The sequence below is a fragment of the Anas acuta genome, chromosome 1, assembly GCF_963932015.1.
Source record: "Anas acuta chromosome 1, bAnaAcu1.1, whole genome shotgun sequence".
Classification (NCBI taxonomy): domain Eukaryota; kingdom Metazoa; phylum Chordata; class Aves; order Anseriformes; family Anatidae; genus Anas; species Anas acuta.
The window spans coordinates 60489554-60504510 of NC_088979.1; the positions used below are offsets into that span (position 1 = coordinate 60489554).

The window sequence follows — 14957 nt, forward strand, 5'->3', positions numbered from 1 at the left end:
AGCGCAGAGCAGGGTTTGTGTCAGCGCGTTGGTGATATGCTGTACTTAACACCATCTCAGCTCCAGCGATGGCTGACACCTATTGTTCGAAGCGGGTAATTTTCTTCCTTTAGACAAAGCTTGAGAGGCCGTTTCAGCACACACGTTCCCCTCTGCCCTCTCGGAAGACTAATTACAGTCCTTTTAAAGGGAGTTCTGCTTTATTCTGAATTCTCCCATCTCGTCTCGTGTGTGTACAGCTAAGCCTCTCCTCCCCTAGGAAAATTATCCATCCCTCACCATTTTCACAGCACTTTCCTGAGTCCAAGCAGATGCAGGGTGGAGGAATGGCTGTGAATGCAATGCACACAACGCAAAAAAATGTATAGAAATGCTCCCCTGCATCTGTGCAGTGGCACTTCTTTGTACGGAGCGAAGTGTTGTGCAGGAGGCACGCAGAAATTTCTTTGTAGCCAGCAGCGATGTGCTCAGCAACAAAACATTCAGGGCCTTCTCCCTTTCCTTGTGGGTTTCTTCTTTTAATTTCTGCGATTAGACATGGTGAGCAAGTATTAATCCTCTCTGGCAAGTAACTTTCAGTCCAGTGAGCCAGATTTCTTCCCATACAGTCTTTCTGCAGCCTGGGCGCTAAGCCCTGTGTGGAGCTCCGTGCCTGTGCTCTGAAAAATTCACGGCCTCGGATGGTGCCGGCGGCTTTTCCTTTGTCTCGGGTGGCAGAGGAGCGCAGAGCGCATTCCTGGCAGCCACTGAGGCATGGCTCTCCTTTCCCGCAGCCGTGCTGGATACTCTCAGTCCAGCTGCGCTATTTTTCTTCCCCCTTGTTCGTGTTTTTTTTTTTTTTTTTTTTTTTATATAAAGGCTATTAATTCTGACCTCCAAAATCAAGTGCGTGGCGATAATGCACGGCCAAGCAACCCCCTTGGAAAGATTTACGAGTACTTTCTTCCTCCGTGCTCTGTTTTTAATGAAATGCAGAACTGATTTCTGCAATTTGGATGACCCCTTCCCAAATTTAAAGTTTTCCTCAGTGGAATTTATTTCCTTACTTTACTGACTTTGTTTTCCTTCAGTGTATTCGCATAAAGCTTCTGGGAACACCGAGTACATAAAGTTATGGGTTAAGTTTATTTCCCCCCAAAAAAAAAAAAAAAGAAAAAAGACCATTTAGTTTCACAATCTGTTTCTTGATTTAGCTTGCACTGATTGCCTCAATTATTTCTATTTTCACTTGAGAGACTGCACATTGCTGACATTTTGCTACCTTCAGTGTTCAGGCTGGTTTAGTCTGGCAGCAGAAGCTAAATTCCGAAATGTGCATCTTTAGGCAAATGGCACTTCCCGTGTTTTCTTCTTGTACTGACTTCACCTTACAGTTTTCTATTTCAGTGGTACTTCAGTGTTACAAACTTACTAGCACCAATTTGCAAATTGGGGGTAAAAAAAAAAAAAAAAAAGAGGCAGGAATGCGATGTTCAGTTAATCTGCCACCTTGTTCAACCGGCTTGCTGAGAGCAGCGCTGTCAAGGGATTGAATGTTTTATCTGCGTCCCTCCCAAGCACTGAAATAGTTCTTTGTCGGGATAGTAAATTATTTTTAAAGCTAGATAAGTAGCAGGGTGAAATTAATGAGGCTTCACAACTAGCATAGATAAATGCCTGTGATATTTTTTTTTTTTAAAAAGCTTTTTGTTCACTCCCCCGTTTTCCTTCATAAGCTACTCCTCCAGAAAAGGTACGCTCATTTTCTTCTTCAGGAAGTTTTTCTTTGTCAGAAACTTTGCAAAAACTTAGGAGTTGTCCTTTCCTGTAGGCTTGTATCCACCTCTTAGTCTAGTAATTTTAGTTTGTTTTTGTGCACAGGTCTTCATTCAATGCATAAACATTTGATCATCCTAACAAAGTATTTTTCAGTGTTTTATATTTGTGATGGACATTACATGTATACTTATATATTCTATGTATATATCACATTATATGTCGATGGAATTCGATTTTATTTAGTTCAGACTCTGAATAAGTTTTCTCATTTAAAGTTTTAAACCTAATTTAAAGGACAGAGTTTCTTTGTAATGCCAATTTGTCTGAAATATTCTGTAAAACCCGCGTAAGAGAATTAACAACAGATTAAGAAATGATCTGACGCGATACTAAAGCTTTCTTTTTCTGGGTGGAGTTTAGGATTTTCTGGAGAAGTCTTCATCGGATCAATTCCGGATGTTTTGTCTGCGCAGCAGGTACAGCTCAGGTAAGGAAAAGCTATGCCTGGCTTTTCACACACAACTCCCCGAGCGGAGCTCTGGTGGTGCAGAGGAGGGGGCTCCTCCTGCCGTGCCCCGCAGCTCCCACCCTAAGCGGGCAGGTTCGCTGTGCTCTGTGGGGTTGCTCTTAGGCTGACATTTAGGAAGGCATCTTTACTGAGGGCAGCACTTAACTGTTTGTCTAAATACCTTCCTGAAGCTGAGGTTAATTACAACTCGGAATTAATTACGCTTTCAATTAATGAATTACCTGCACCTCTGATTTGCATCTGTTGCAGCCAGTTACATTTCAGTCACAACCACCTGCTTTTAGAGACGTGTAGGTAGAGCTTTACCTTCTGTTCCTCTATGGTACGGCAAGGGTTTACTAATAATTTCTTATTTTTATTTTATTTTTGTCCCGTGGAGTTGCTCGGCATTCAGGGCGGTGCAGCTCACTTGGGCGAACACTTGATGAGCTGATGATCGTGGCAAGCTGGCAGGAGCTGCTGGCAGGGAAAGCTGTGGGGGAATTTTGCTGGCTTCCCTCTCTCTCCACCAGAGTGTTGCCATCAGGCAGGCACTGCTTTTAACCAGAGGAGGTTTTTGTGTGGATAGCACCAGTTTGGTTTTTTTTAACCAGTTTATTGATATCTGCCAAAAGTGGATGGTAGCACCATGGCTGCTGGTGGATAATGTGATTTGTCAGCACTCCTGGTACTGTGCTGAGATGCTGGAGCACGCTGAAACGCCTGTTGTGTTATTAATCCAGCCTCCAGATGCCTCAAATAAAGCACACCTAGCAGTAGGACTGGGAGAACTGACGTGGTGAAGGCTCTGTGGCTTTGCTAATGCCTAACACGCTGTGCATCCCCACAGACAGGCACTTACTGGGCTGGGAGATCTTTCTGCTCATTAATACCCTTGGCTGCTTGCAGGAGCTACCTGCCTGGCGGAACCTTGCTTTTTCTAAGGCAGCCAAAGGCACCGGGAGGGCTGCGTGTTCCTGAAATACTTGGAAGTTTGGAATAGTAGGAGAGTGAGTGGTGGGAGGCTGGAGTGAGTAAAACAAAGGATGAAGAAAAAAGGCTGGCACCCACAGCGTTGTCACACACATGTTTGTTCTAGAAACAAAAGCTGAGGGGCTGGGTTGCCTTAGTTGCCTCAGGGGTGAGGGATGGCACGGGCAGCCCTGCAGCTGAGGATGCCTGCACACCCCTCTGCACTGCTCCTGAGCTCCTGGCTGCCTTTGAACCAACCTGAGAAGTAAAGCAAAGAATCGCCACGTCCTTCTCGGGTAAATAGCTTCCTACAATAAAGAACAGGGCTGCCTGTGCAAAACTGGGTGGCTTTGCTGAAAGGAAGCGGTGGTGTTGTGTCAATATAATGCCAGTAAGCCGCTGTGCAGGCAGATATGGGTTGCTGGAAGGTGTGCACATGATGAGGCAGGCCCCTTGTCAGATAAATGGGCAGAGCCAGGCACTTACTGCGTGGTGAGTCAGAGCGTGCCCGTGCCGTCAGCTCAGTTCAGAGATGACTGCTGCATTTTCCCTTGCTGCCTGCTTCCAAAGTGTTTTTATTAGAGGTGAGATCCCGAGCACCTTCTGTTTGTTCCTAAAACGCTTCCTGCAGCCTGAGCCTGTTGGTGGCGATTCCTGCCATCCCAGCCTTGGAAGGAGAACACGTTACCCTGCTGGAATATCAGCTTGGAGAGGTGGGCAGTGTTCATTGAGCCCGTAAAGGGCCTTCAGGAGCGCTCAGATGAGGCTGGTGTCTTCCTCTGGAAGCGTGGAGGTGCTGTCCGCTAGGATAAAGCTCCTCTGTGAAGAAGGGGCTGCATTGCCTGGGGCTGGGGGCAGGTCACCACGGGCTGCAGACATCGGTGCTACTTAGCAGTAGGAGCACACAAGAGCCCAGGAGACATGACCAGCGAAACGGCTTTGGAAATAAAGCCTGAGAAATGAGGCCTGACAGATGCTAGTCGTCTCCCTCTGTGCTCAGGTCCTGCGGCAGTGACAGCCTGCAGTTTGCTCCTCTGCTTAAAGAAACCAGGTAGCAAATGCTGGGTGGCATTGCCACGTGTGGCTTTCTGCCTCCAGCTTACCCCTGCGTGTCTGCTGCTGTGCACACCGAGTGCTGAGCGGGGTGTTAGGGAAAAATAAGACAGGCAACAGAAGAGCAGCGTGGTCTGCTGCTGCTGCTGCCAATGCTGTGATCGCTGATTTGTGGCCTCTCTGCTCTCCTTACTGAGTTTTTCATTCTGAGGATGTCAAGCACATGGTCAGTACTTTGCAATTTCCCTGGATATTTCAGAGATGGTCCCTTTGGTGCTGTAGTTTATGTAGATCTGGTGCTCATCTTGTGCCTTTTTGTGGTCTGTGTTACATTTACCCTAAAAACTCTCTGCTTGCCTCTGGAACAGGCTCAGAGATACTCTGTACTTGAACGCACTGAAACACTTCCCTCGTTCAGGTCTCAAACTGTCGATGCTAGCAGCAAACACTCGGTTATTCGGCATTTAGCAGCGATGGTTTCCGTGGCAGGGAGGGAAGGGGTAGATGGAGAGCTGCTCGAGCAGCCTGTGTGCCCCGTGGTGCGTTTGCAGCACGTGGCGGGTTAGAAGAATGCCCTGAATCAGTGGAGAAGAATGGCTTTAATCAAAGCTTCATCAGAATAAACTTTCATCAAGTATTCCTCTCGGAGCCCCTGTAACCAGCGTAATCAGCTGGGTAATCTTAGTGGATATAAATGATCTCCTTCGATATCTCACGGTTTCCTAAAAGTCACTACATCAGTCTTTTTAAAAGCTTAGTAAAGCTTAATTCTAAAACCAATGTTAACGAGCCAGGAATGCAGATTTTTAATTACACACAAGTGGAAAACCTGACAAATACAGTCCAGACTAACGCCTCAGTTACACGGGGACAAATCCTGCAGAAAGTCTGTTTGGACAGCTCGGCTTCTTTGGGATTTGTGCTAATGGCACCGGGATCAGGGCTCGTGTTTGGCTTCTGCCCTCGGTGAAGTTACCTGGTGCAGACCTAGACTGCAACATGCTGGGTGCCTCTAGGCGTTTAGGTGCTGGTGACACAGTCCCTTAGTGGTAAGTGCCTGTATTCCTCAGTCAGTGGTGAGGGTTAGGGGTCTTCTGAGGTCTCCAGAGGCTGACTGTGTCTACCTAAATTAAAACTGGAACAAAATTCAGGGGGAGATCAAAGGTGGGTTCTCCCAGCTTTAATCTGGGGGGACAATTAGAAGTACATCCCATCCAAGTGCGTGAGATTAATAACCAGGCAGAAAGATTCAATACTGAAAAAATACTTTAATTCAAGCAGGTGTTGCCTCAGAGAGCTTCTAATCTTCAGACCAGTCTGAAGCCTTTCCAGTAGGTTCCTTGTTGTCACATAAAATTATTGTCTCTTATGTTGATCTAATTCACCTAGTGCACTTGAAAAGCAGAGTTGCTAATTAAATGTGCAATTAAGAAAAGTTTGCTCTGACAAGTGACTACAAACTTTTGTTCCTGGAAGTACCGTGGCTAAGAGTATCGTGCCTATGTGTGACAGCAACGTCCTCCATAACACAGTGCTTGTTTTTTTTTTTCCTTAGCAGTAGAATTCAGTGACGAGACCATGAATGATGCAAAGCACCTTCTCCAGGCAATCTCCTCGTTTATTAGAGATGCAAATGCTTATATAAAAGGACAGCTGGTATGTGACCCTGTTAGAGAAGACATACTGTGGGAAAGGTAAGTGTGCTTCCTCTAGATAGAGATTGTCATTATGGGAGCAGTAATTTGCAAATTGCTGGCAGGCTCCGAGGGCTGAACTTTGCAACATACTGAGTTCTGTTGAAGAAGAGCTGGGAAGCAGCCTTCCCTGCTACCATCACCGAGGGTAGGGTGGATTTTTTTTTCATTTTGTAGCCAGCTGTTTTTCCTCACAGTCTGCTATACTTAGTGCATTGTATTTGTACAATCACGTTGTTTATCTGGTGTGCCTGACCTAATACAAGCACATTTGCACCTCCTGACTGATGTAGAAGGAAAAGCTCTGTCTGAAGTTGCAAAGCTACCCAGGACATAAGAAGAACTGTGCTAATGACTGAAGAAGAAAGAAGACAACTGGAAAGCAATAAGCCTTGGGTACAGGAGCTTGTAGTCAAACTGGCTGACAGGCTGATGTGAAGGAAGGGAGAGTTACTCAAACTGGTCAGGAGAGATTTCATAGGGAAAGAAGATGTTCTGTTTTGCTGGGACCCTGACAGTGATGAGGAGAATCTCTTTTGGAGTCCCTTATGAAAATTGGATCATCTTCCAGAATCACAGAGTGATTTGGGCTTGAAGGGCCCCTTAGGGATCACCTAGTTTCAGCCCCTTGCCATGGGCACGGACGCCTTCCACTAGAGCAGCTTGCTCAAATGCAGAGATGTGGATGGTGTTGGGAGTAAACCTGAGGAGTCTGGTGCTCTGGATTTAGGATGGGAGAGGCAGTGAAGCGCCACACGTACAGGCAGCTCTGAGGCGTGCCATCAGAGGGGAAGATGAAGTGAGAGACAAGTTTCTTGGTGGTGTGTGCACGGTCGTATTGAAGAGCTCGTGGCTGTACCAACTGCGTCTCACTGTGTCTCATAGGGAGCACCGGAGCATGTCACAAGGACGGGGGGTGAATTAGCTACTCGTGATATTGGGCAGCTGAAGCTGTCCTTCAGCTGGAGGCACCAGCGGACTTGCTGGTGAGGGATAAGGCGTGTGAGGCACATAAGGAAGTCAAAATAGAGTGTCAGTGGAGGACATAAGAGAGGGCAAAACACGGATATCTCTGAAGTGCTTATTTTGGGGAAGTGATAGATATTGAACGGAGAAGGGGAAACTCACAGGGAATAGTTTTGGGTGAATGGATTTAGGGTTGCAGCCATTTGATCCCTGAGAGAGGCAGGTACTCCAGGAGAAACCACTCAGAAACAGGCAAAACGGGGTTGAGGTGATCCCCAGAGGTACTACGGTAGCTTGAGGCTCCCCGGGTAACTCTGCTCCTCTGGCTTTACTGTGGAGCAGCATCCCTGTGTCAGTGGCTATCCATATTCAGTTCACCTAGCTTTGTACAAGAGAAAGTCCCCAACAATTGTTGGCAGCTTGCTGTTTGTTCCCCCTGCTCAGCTCGCCCTGCCCTGTGAAGCGGCCCTGCCCGATGAGTGCAGGCCGCCCACGGGCTGCGTGAGGCGGGCTTGGCTTTTCCACCAGACCTTTCTCTCACCCTATATCTCACCCTATAGATAGACCTTTATCTCACCCTATAGAGCTGGAATTTGGCTACCGTAGGAAACAGGGAAGCAGAGCCTGCCGCAGAGCCGGATCCTGCCCACAGGACTCCCTCCTGACCCGGCCCAGCTCTCCCGCTAAGCTCTGGAGCAATGCGTGTGGTGTGGCTTTGGGAGAGAAATGTGCCCTCAGCGTGAAGAACGGGCTGCCAGAATAAAAGGACGTAGCAAAACTGCTAACGTGCTTCATTTCAAGGCAGCTTTCCATCTGTTTTTAAATGACGAAGGCGAGCATCGCTCCGCGGCTGGTTGCTGTGATTAATGATGTGTTTATTGAACGGATGTAGCGCTTTGGGGTCTGACAGGCGTCAAGTTTTTTCCCGAAAAATGTGTTCCCTCCTGATCGGCGCAGCATCTCCCCTCCCGGAGCAGCTCAGGAGGAAACGGGTGTCCTTCCCGTGACTCCTCCCGGCTAGCTGACGGCTTCAGCCTACTGCTGGCATCTTGTTTGTCTTATCTTAAATGTTACCTTTTTTCTTCTTGAAGGCTAGCCAGCACAAAAGTAAACGTGAAGGCTGCGCTTGCAGATGACTTTGACACCTCCAGGGCTGTTGCAGCAATTATGGACCTCGTTCACCATGGCAACAGACAGCTTAAGGCTGTTACTAAGGTAACCCATTAGGATACAGAGATCAGAAAATGACAGCTGTCCACTGTCCTACTGTTTAATGCAGACAGATTAGTTTATTGTTCACACGAGAAACCAGCAGAAACAAAGCTCCATAAATTGTTGACCTTAATGGTCCCCATTTGTCCTGGCTGTAGCGCAGGAATTATATACGACTATTGTATTATGCCTCGCTGTGTCCAAAGTATCTCTCTTTGCTGCTGCCCGATATTATTTATACCTCGGCTTTTTGAAAGGCCTGAAGCCTCTGTGACATGCAGCTAATTTTTAATGCTGGTTTTACGGCCTCATCTTGCTTCTTTGCTTCGTATCCATGCCTTGAAGTTGGCCTTAGTAAGGAAAGGGGTGGTGGTCACTTCTGGGGGGTCTGAAGACTTGTTCTCTTTTACCCACAGCTCCCTTTCTCGCTCGAGGCGAACAGCTCAGCCCTGCTGCTGTGCTCCTTAATTGCTGTTTTCACGACGTCCACCTTGTTGGGCTGTGAAGGAGATGTCGAGCATATAGCAACAGCCAATTTTAAGAGAGAATTTGCTCATTGCTTTAAACATCCTGCCTCCTCCTGGTCTTGTTTTGGTGCCGATTTTAAACTCCCTCTTCAGCCCCATCTGCCCCTTTTCGTTACAAAATCACTTGCCAAACAGATCCCTGGCTTAAGCCAGTTTGCAGTAGGGATCTGCAGTAGCATTACTGCTCCGTAAATACACGTATTGCTGGTCGCTGCTCGTTTTCTCTGAATTCGTTTTGTCAGCTTGCTTTGTCAGCTGAGTCTTGGTGTCTTGACGCTCCTCTGGGTGCAGTCCAGCTTTTTGTTTTACCTCCTAGTCAACATGTGGGTGCTTTTTCTCCTTAAGAACTGAGTGAATTCGCATCAAAAAGAGGAATGAGTTATGTTTATCTTCTCAAAATTTTTATCTCAGTTGGCACGTGCCTGTTTCTTTCCTCAACAGCTCACTTCAGCTCCTTCCAGTTTGGAAGTTGTACGTTATGGCTTATCTCAGACCCTGATAAAATTACCAGATAAAATCCAGCACCAGCTGCTAATTTGGTTGTGTATATCATTATTCTTTTTTAGGCAACTGTTAGTCCCTTAAATCACTTTTCAGTCTGTCATTTAATCTTGAATTTATTTTTTTAGTGCAATAAATGTGGAGGAAAGAAAGAAATACCCATGTCCTTAAACACTAGTCCATTGCTGCTGCTGCTCCTAGGGCACGACAAAACGCCATAAGCAATCTCAAAGCAGACTTCATGTTGTTTAAATCAATAAGACACAAAAAAGGGTGTTTTTTTTTTTTTTGACCTTTATTTTAAGGATGCCCTTGAAGCTGTGATTTTGTTCTTCTGTTTGGTTTCTGTGCGCAGCACTGCTATTTTTAGGTCCAATTTACGTGCAACGCGCTGTGCTTGCACGCATCTCCCCTTCTCGCCTGGTAATAAGCTCGTCCCCTCCCCCATTTACTTGCATCTTTTCCCCCTCACGGCACAAAGGGGATTGCTGGAGGTGCTTTTATAGCCGCGTAAAAGTTCCCGTTTGGGACAGGTTTTACTGGCAGAGGAGGAGCTATCGAATTAGCGGTAGCTCTCCCTCGCGACTGCGGCTGTGGAGAGATGCGGAGCTCTGTGATATGTATTGACTGGACAATCTCTTTTGAGTGTTTTTTAAACAGGATGGCGGCTCTCCCAGAAGCTCTGTTGTGTATGGAAGCATTATTTCCTACGTAGAAGGCGTTTTTAAGGCCCTTGGGATGTCCTTTGAAGAACGACAGGTATGAAACACCTCTTCTGTGTGCACTGCTACACGGTAGCAGTGCTAGCGTTGGGTGCTGTGCAACGCTTCCTGAAAGCATGAAGTGTATGGCTCTAGTAAACCCTCCTGCATTGCTTGTGGTTTCTGCTGTGATGTTGTAGGAGAGCGTCTGAGCAGGCAGAAAAGGGTAAAGCACAACGGGGGCTTTTCTCCTTCCCCTGGGTATTCCTGCTTGACTTCTGCAGCGATCACGTTGGAGGAACAAAATGAGAAAAAGTTAGTGCTGGAGGCCTTTACGTTGGTACTGTTCTCTGTCTGTCTTTTCCCTGGCTCTTCCTTGTTTTCTGATGGTTGCATCCAGGCTGACTTTGATAGCCATACAAATACTTCTCTGCCCAGCAGGAGCCAGGGCTCGGCTCCTCTGCAGAAAGCCAAGGTGAGGAGGAAGGGGCTGCTCTGCCCTCAGGAGGGGCCTTCACTGGAAATACCTTACCTATCTTCCAGTGCTTGAAAAAGGGCAGGAACAGGGAGGGAAAAAAGAGAGGAAAAGCCCAATGCAAAGTGCTGCAGAGAGAAGAGGACAATGAACAGGCAGGTGATATCCTGGTATATGGAAGGGGAGCAGTTTGAAGGTTTGGAGATGAGTGAGCTCTTTTGTGCTCACCTCCTGCAGCTTCATGAGGAGTGTGGGGCTGAAGAATGAGAAGTTAAAAACTTTCTTCAGAGAAACCCTTCTACAGAAATTTCTTTTGGGGGAGAGGAAGAAGAGAATAAGGAAATACAAATAACCTTGTTCATCCAGTACAGCAATCACTGCATTCAGTTACTTTGCTTCTTTGCAGATTTTCCCACAAAATTTCTCCTGAAAAAGCTGCTGGATGCAGTTCAGCTGTTCGCTGCTCCTCGTAACGCACGTGTTTGCCATGTTTAGTATCCCACTAAATACTCAACACTTACATTTGTGTGTCTGTCTGAATGTTGAAGCCATTCCTCCTTATTCTGAGCTGTCTGTATGCACGTGAATATTTATTTGTAGTGCAATAAGTGCCTTAAAGCTTTTCTTTTTTGTGCGCTGCTACTTTCTCTGGGGTATCGGGGTCAGCAGCAGATGCTGGTGAGAGGTAGGCAGGAAGGAAGGAACAGCACTGCAGCTCCTTCCCTGACTCTCTCCTTTTTCCTTTTGCCCTCAAATAACCGAATCAATGAAAATCTTGATTTCTTACTCAAGACACCACAAAGGTCTGGGGGCTATGAGAGTAGATAAAGACATCCCTAGCTAGGTTGAAGTCCTGTAAACATTTTTCTCTTGGCCTTACCGGCTACTGCTGGGGGCTTCTAGCTGGCGAGTGGAAACCATCGTGCCTCTTTAAAGCTGGGGGGCACAGGTAAGGCCTTTAGCTCGCCTGCAAGTGCTGTCGTCCAGGTGTGACAGCTGATCTGCTGTGGGAGAGGCAAGGACACGTTTCTGCATAAAATTGTTATAAGCCCTTTGGATTGGATGGTACTACAGAAGAAGAAAATCCATGTCAGGAGACTTTATGCAGTGTTTTGCTTAGGAGGTGAACCGATCCCATTTCCCAGGCTGTCCCTTCTTTTGGAGGATCTTGCCTTTGTGCCATGAAATAAGTGCCTCATTTCAGCTTTGCTGGTGTCTGTAGAGGCATGCTCTTATCCCCTCTCATCATTTGACTTTTCTCTCCCTTCTGCATTTAAGCATTTACTCTGCTCTTTTCCTGTCCCAGGTTACAAGGGGACATTCCTGGCGTTTAGATTTATTTCCTCCTTCATTCTCCTAAGCCGCTTCTTCAGCATGTTTACATCTTCTGAAAGTTTGGGGAATTTGCTGCCTCTTACAATCCTGGAGAGCACTGAGCGTCTCAAGCTCTGGCCCCTAAATAGCTTCCTCCTTGCCTCCTCCTCTTTAGTTTGCTTCAGCCAGTGACCTCTGAAAAGGCTCCCTTTCATCCCCCCCATTGTTCTGTGACTAAACGCAGTCGGTCCCCTCTGCCTTTAATTACTCAGCCCCTCTTCTGCTCCCAGTGCCCCTGGCAGCTGCCTCACCCCGCGGTGCTGCTGTGCTCTGCATTTGGCTGCAGCATCTGCTCCCCCTCCTGTGGACACTGTCCTGTGTAGGAACACCCCAAGCTACTCCAAAGCACAACTGGGCTTTAACTTCTGCCCAGCATGAGTGGGATATGTTAATCACACCGCTGTAGTGGAAGGTGCACGGCCGTGCGAGGTGACGAGGAAGGCCTCCGTGCACGCAGCTGAATTGTGATGGATTTTGGAAATCGTTCTCAGATGTTTTTAAAACCCTGTGTTTGATTTACAGGTTGCGGCGGGAGGAGGAAACTCGGCTCTGCTCTCCAACGTGATGGACGAGCTCGTGGGCTTCCGCACAAAGGTCCGTAATTACGCGCTCGCTGTGCCAGAAGCAGCGGACACCGTGCAAACAGAAGAAGGTACCGCGGGATCAAAAGGACCAAAACAAGAGCAGAAGGAGAAGAGACAGAAGTTAATGCAGGAGAGAAAACCTCTCCTGGAGGCTTGTGACGGTCTGCGTGGGAACCTTGCTGCCTTTGGAATCCACATCAAGGTAGACGACAGCTACTTGCCTTGTGAGGCTGCTGGGGTCTCTAAGGCATCGTTATTTCTGCCCTTCCTGCCCCCTCAGCAACTTTCCTTCTTACACCCCGCATCCCATACAGCTGCAGTGGCAGGAGGCAGGAGCTGAGCTGAAGCTGAGCTCTTCCTGATGGTACTGCTGGCCTTCTCTTCTGCTCCCCTCAGCCTCGTGTTTCCGTGCACGCTGCAGCTACTGCAGTTACTAAGGAAGTAGTATTTTGCCACTGATAATCCCCTCATGCTCAGAAATCCCTAAATTGTCCGAGTTTAACACACAAGAGAGGCTAGGAGTGACGTGTGCTATTTTAAGAAGGCTGCAGAGGAACTGGAAAATAACTGAGATGACTTAGGAAAATAATACCTTCCCTCTACCTCCTCACATTTCCCCACCAAAAAGATAAGTCCGCGCAAGAAACCTCTTCTGTCTTTGGCAGGTGCAATCCTAAATGTCCCTGAGCCACAAGTGCTTTGCCTGGTTCCTGTCGCACTCCTTTTTCCACGGTGCTTTCTGCTCACAGCCCGTTCCTAACGCCACTGTTCCTCTTTTTCATTCCCCCGACTGTGTCTCCCACTGAAGAGAAATCCCCTCGTTGGCTCACTGCTTCCTCCCGGTCTCAAGATGCTGCGTGACTTCCTCAGTGTGCGCTGCTTCTTCCACTTCTCCTGCTCCACTGCCCTTTTCATCTCAGCTCCATGGCATTAGTTTGATCTTGTTGTTCACGTGCAGGATCACGCTCTGCTTTCTGCTCAGCATCCTTCTCCCTCCCTGCAGTTCGTGCTGCTCTTCGCTTGTGTTTTGAGCCTCATGCAGCCTCCTTGCATCATTTTACCCATGGGAGGCCGTGAAGCACGATGACATTAGGGGATAGCAGCACACATCCCCTATAATTGCCGAGCGTGAGAGCTGTCACTCATCGATGCACCGAATAAAATCAAGCGCGAGCTGTGGGCAGCGCTCGGGATTTCACGTGGAAGGGATACAAGCGGGGTTGGGGGCTGGAGCCCGGCGGTGGCGAGCTGCAGCTGTGAAAGCAAAGGGAGCCCGTGGGAAGCTGGAGCATCGGCTTCCTTGTTTGTATGTCGCTAAATCCTCAGCCTCGCTGCTCTGTCAGGAAGGCAAATCCAAGCCGCCGCGCTGAGACAAAGTCTTGGAGAGGAGCGGCCCCGTTTGATCCATCTGGCCAAACAGCTGTGCTCCCCCCCCCAGCCCCTTTGAAGATTTGTTTTGTTTTGTTCTTAAAGGGATTTACAGATATTTAATAACCTCCTAGAAATTGGCCTTAGACGGGATCCAGCCCAATTTATTTTGTTTTTTATATGAGTCTCCCCGGTCCCAGGCAATGCTGCCTGTTCCCAGCTGCGATCACTGTGGCCGTGCCCCTTTGGAGGAACTCCCCAGGTGCAGGCTGGCTCTTGGCGGTGTTTTGAACCCCTGGTTCTTCCTGTGTGCTGCAGGAGGGAGCCAGCTCCCTGTTTCGGTACTGACAGCTCCCACCTGGAGGCTGTGATTTGCAGCACCCAGCTTGCAGCCTTATACCTCCTCTGGCTGGCTCACAAACTCAAGCAGAACCCCAGAGTTGCGTTGCTGTAGTGTGCTCGTATGAGATACAACAATGTGCTTATTTTAGAAAGGGAAATATTTTACATAATTTCTATTTATTACCACCGGAGCAGTTCTTCTGCCAGCCTCACCTGGCCTTTCATGGCATGGCCTCATGGCTCTTTGTTCCCAGAACTTTGTCACAGTAAGTGTGCACTAAATGCAAGGTATCTCATATAATGAAGTGAAATGACATAATTATTTAAGCATCACAGTTTTCACTTCAATACAAAGAAAATCCTACATTGTATTCCAGCCTTTCTTACGTTAGCTCCTTTAACATTTTATCTTGTTGAACATTTAATATTCAGATAAACTTTTGTCATTTTCAACAGCTGTGGTCAAGTGACTACATCAAAACTGAAATTATCGATTTGGTTATGATACTCTTCCAAAAATATAACATCGCACTACAGATTCTTACAGCAACGGGCTTCTATCCTTCTAAAAATTCACAGAGGGGAATGTGTTAGGCAATATTTTCTTGTGTACTGACCACAGAAGAGATGTTTTCCATGTAGGCCAGCCACTTAAACATGAGAATATGATTATGAGTGCCTAACATTGAAAAATATATATTGTTTTCTTGTAGTGATTTTTTAAATTATTTTTTTCTTAACTGTGACGAATTGTCTGGGCTTGTTTTACAACTACTGAGTGGTGGTAGTGAGGGCATTCCTGTGAGATGGTATCACCACCTCTTTTCCTAACTTGATTAATAGCTTTGCTGTGTGACGTTTGTGTTGGAGTAGACAGAAAAAAAAAATAATATCTGCACGCTCATTGAGCTCCATCTGGTAC

The 14957-nt window shown here is 47.3% G+C and overlaps 1 protein-coding gene across 3 annotated transcripts in view; it reads left to right on the top strand.

Moving 5' to 3' along the window:
* The window catches only part of CARS2 (cysteinyl-tRNA synthetase 2, mitochondrial), a 33731-nt gene that overhangs the window by 18515 nt on the left and 259 nt on the right, over window positions 1–14957 (top strand). The window contains exons 10-15 of one of the 3 annotated variants that reach the window (XM_068678568.1): window positions 2179–2245; window positions 5850–5985; window positions 8043–8166; window positions 9852–9950; window positions 12264–12527; window positions 13134–14862. In XM_068678568.1, coding sequence (XP_068534669.1) covers window positions 2179–2245; window positions 5850–5985; window positions 8043–8166; window positions 9852–9950; window positions 12264–12527; window positions 13134–13259 — 816 coding nt within the window. In that variant the 3' untranslated portion in view covers window positions 13260–14862. Of the gene's footprint in view, window positions 1–2178; window positions 2246–5846; window positions 5986–8042; window positions 8167–9851; window positions 9951–12263; window positions 12528–13133; window positions 14863–14957 lie in introns of those variants that run through there. The other 2 variants (XM_068678560.1, XM_068678575.1) reach the window with 2 other exon arrangements.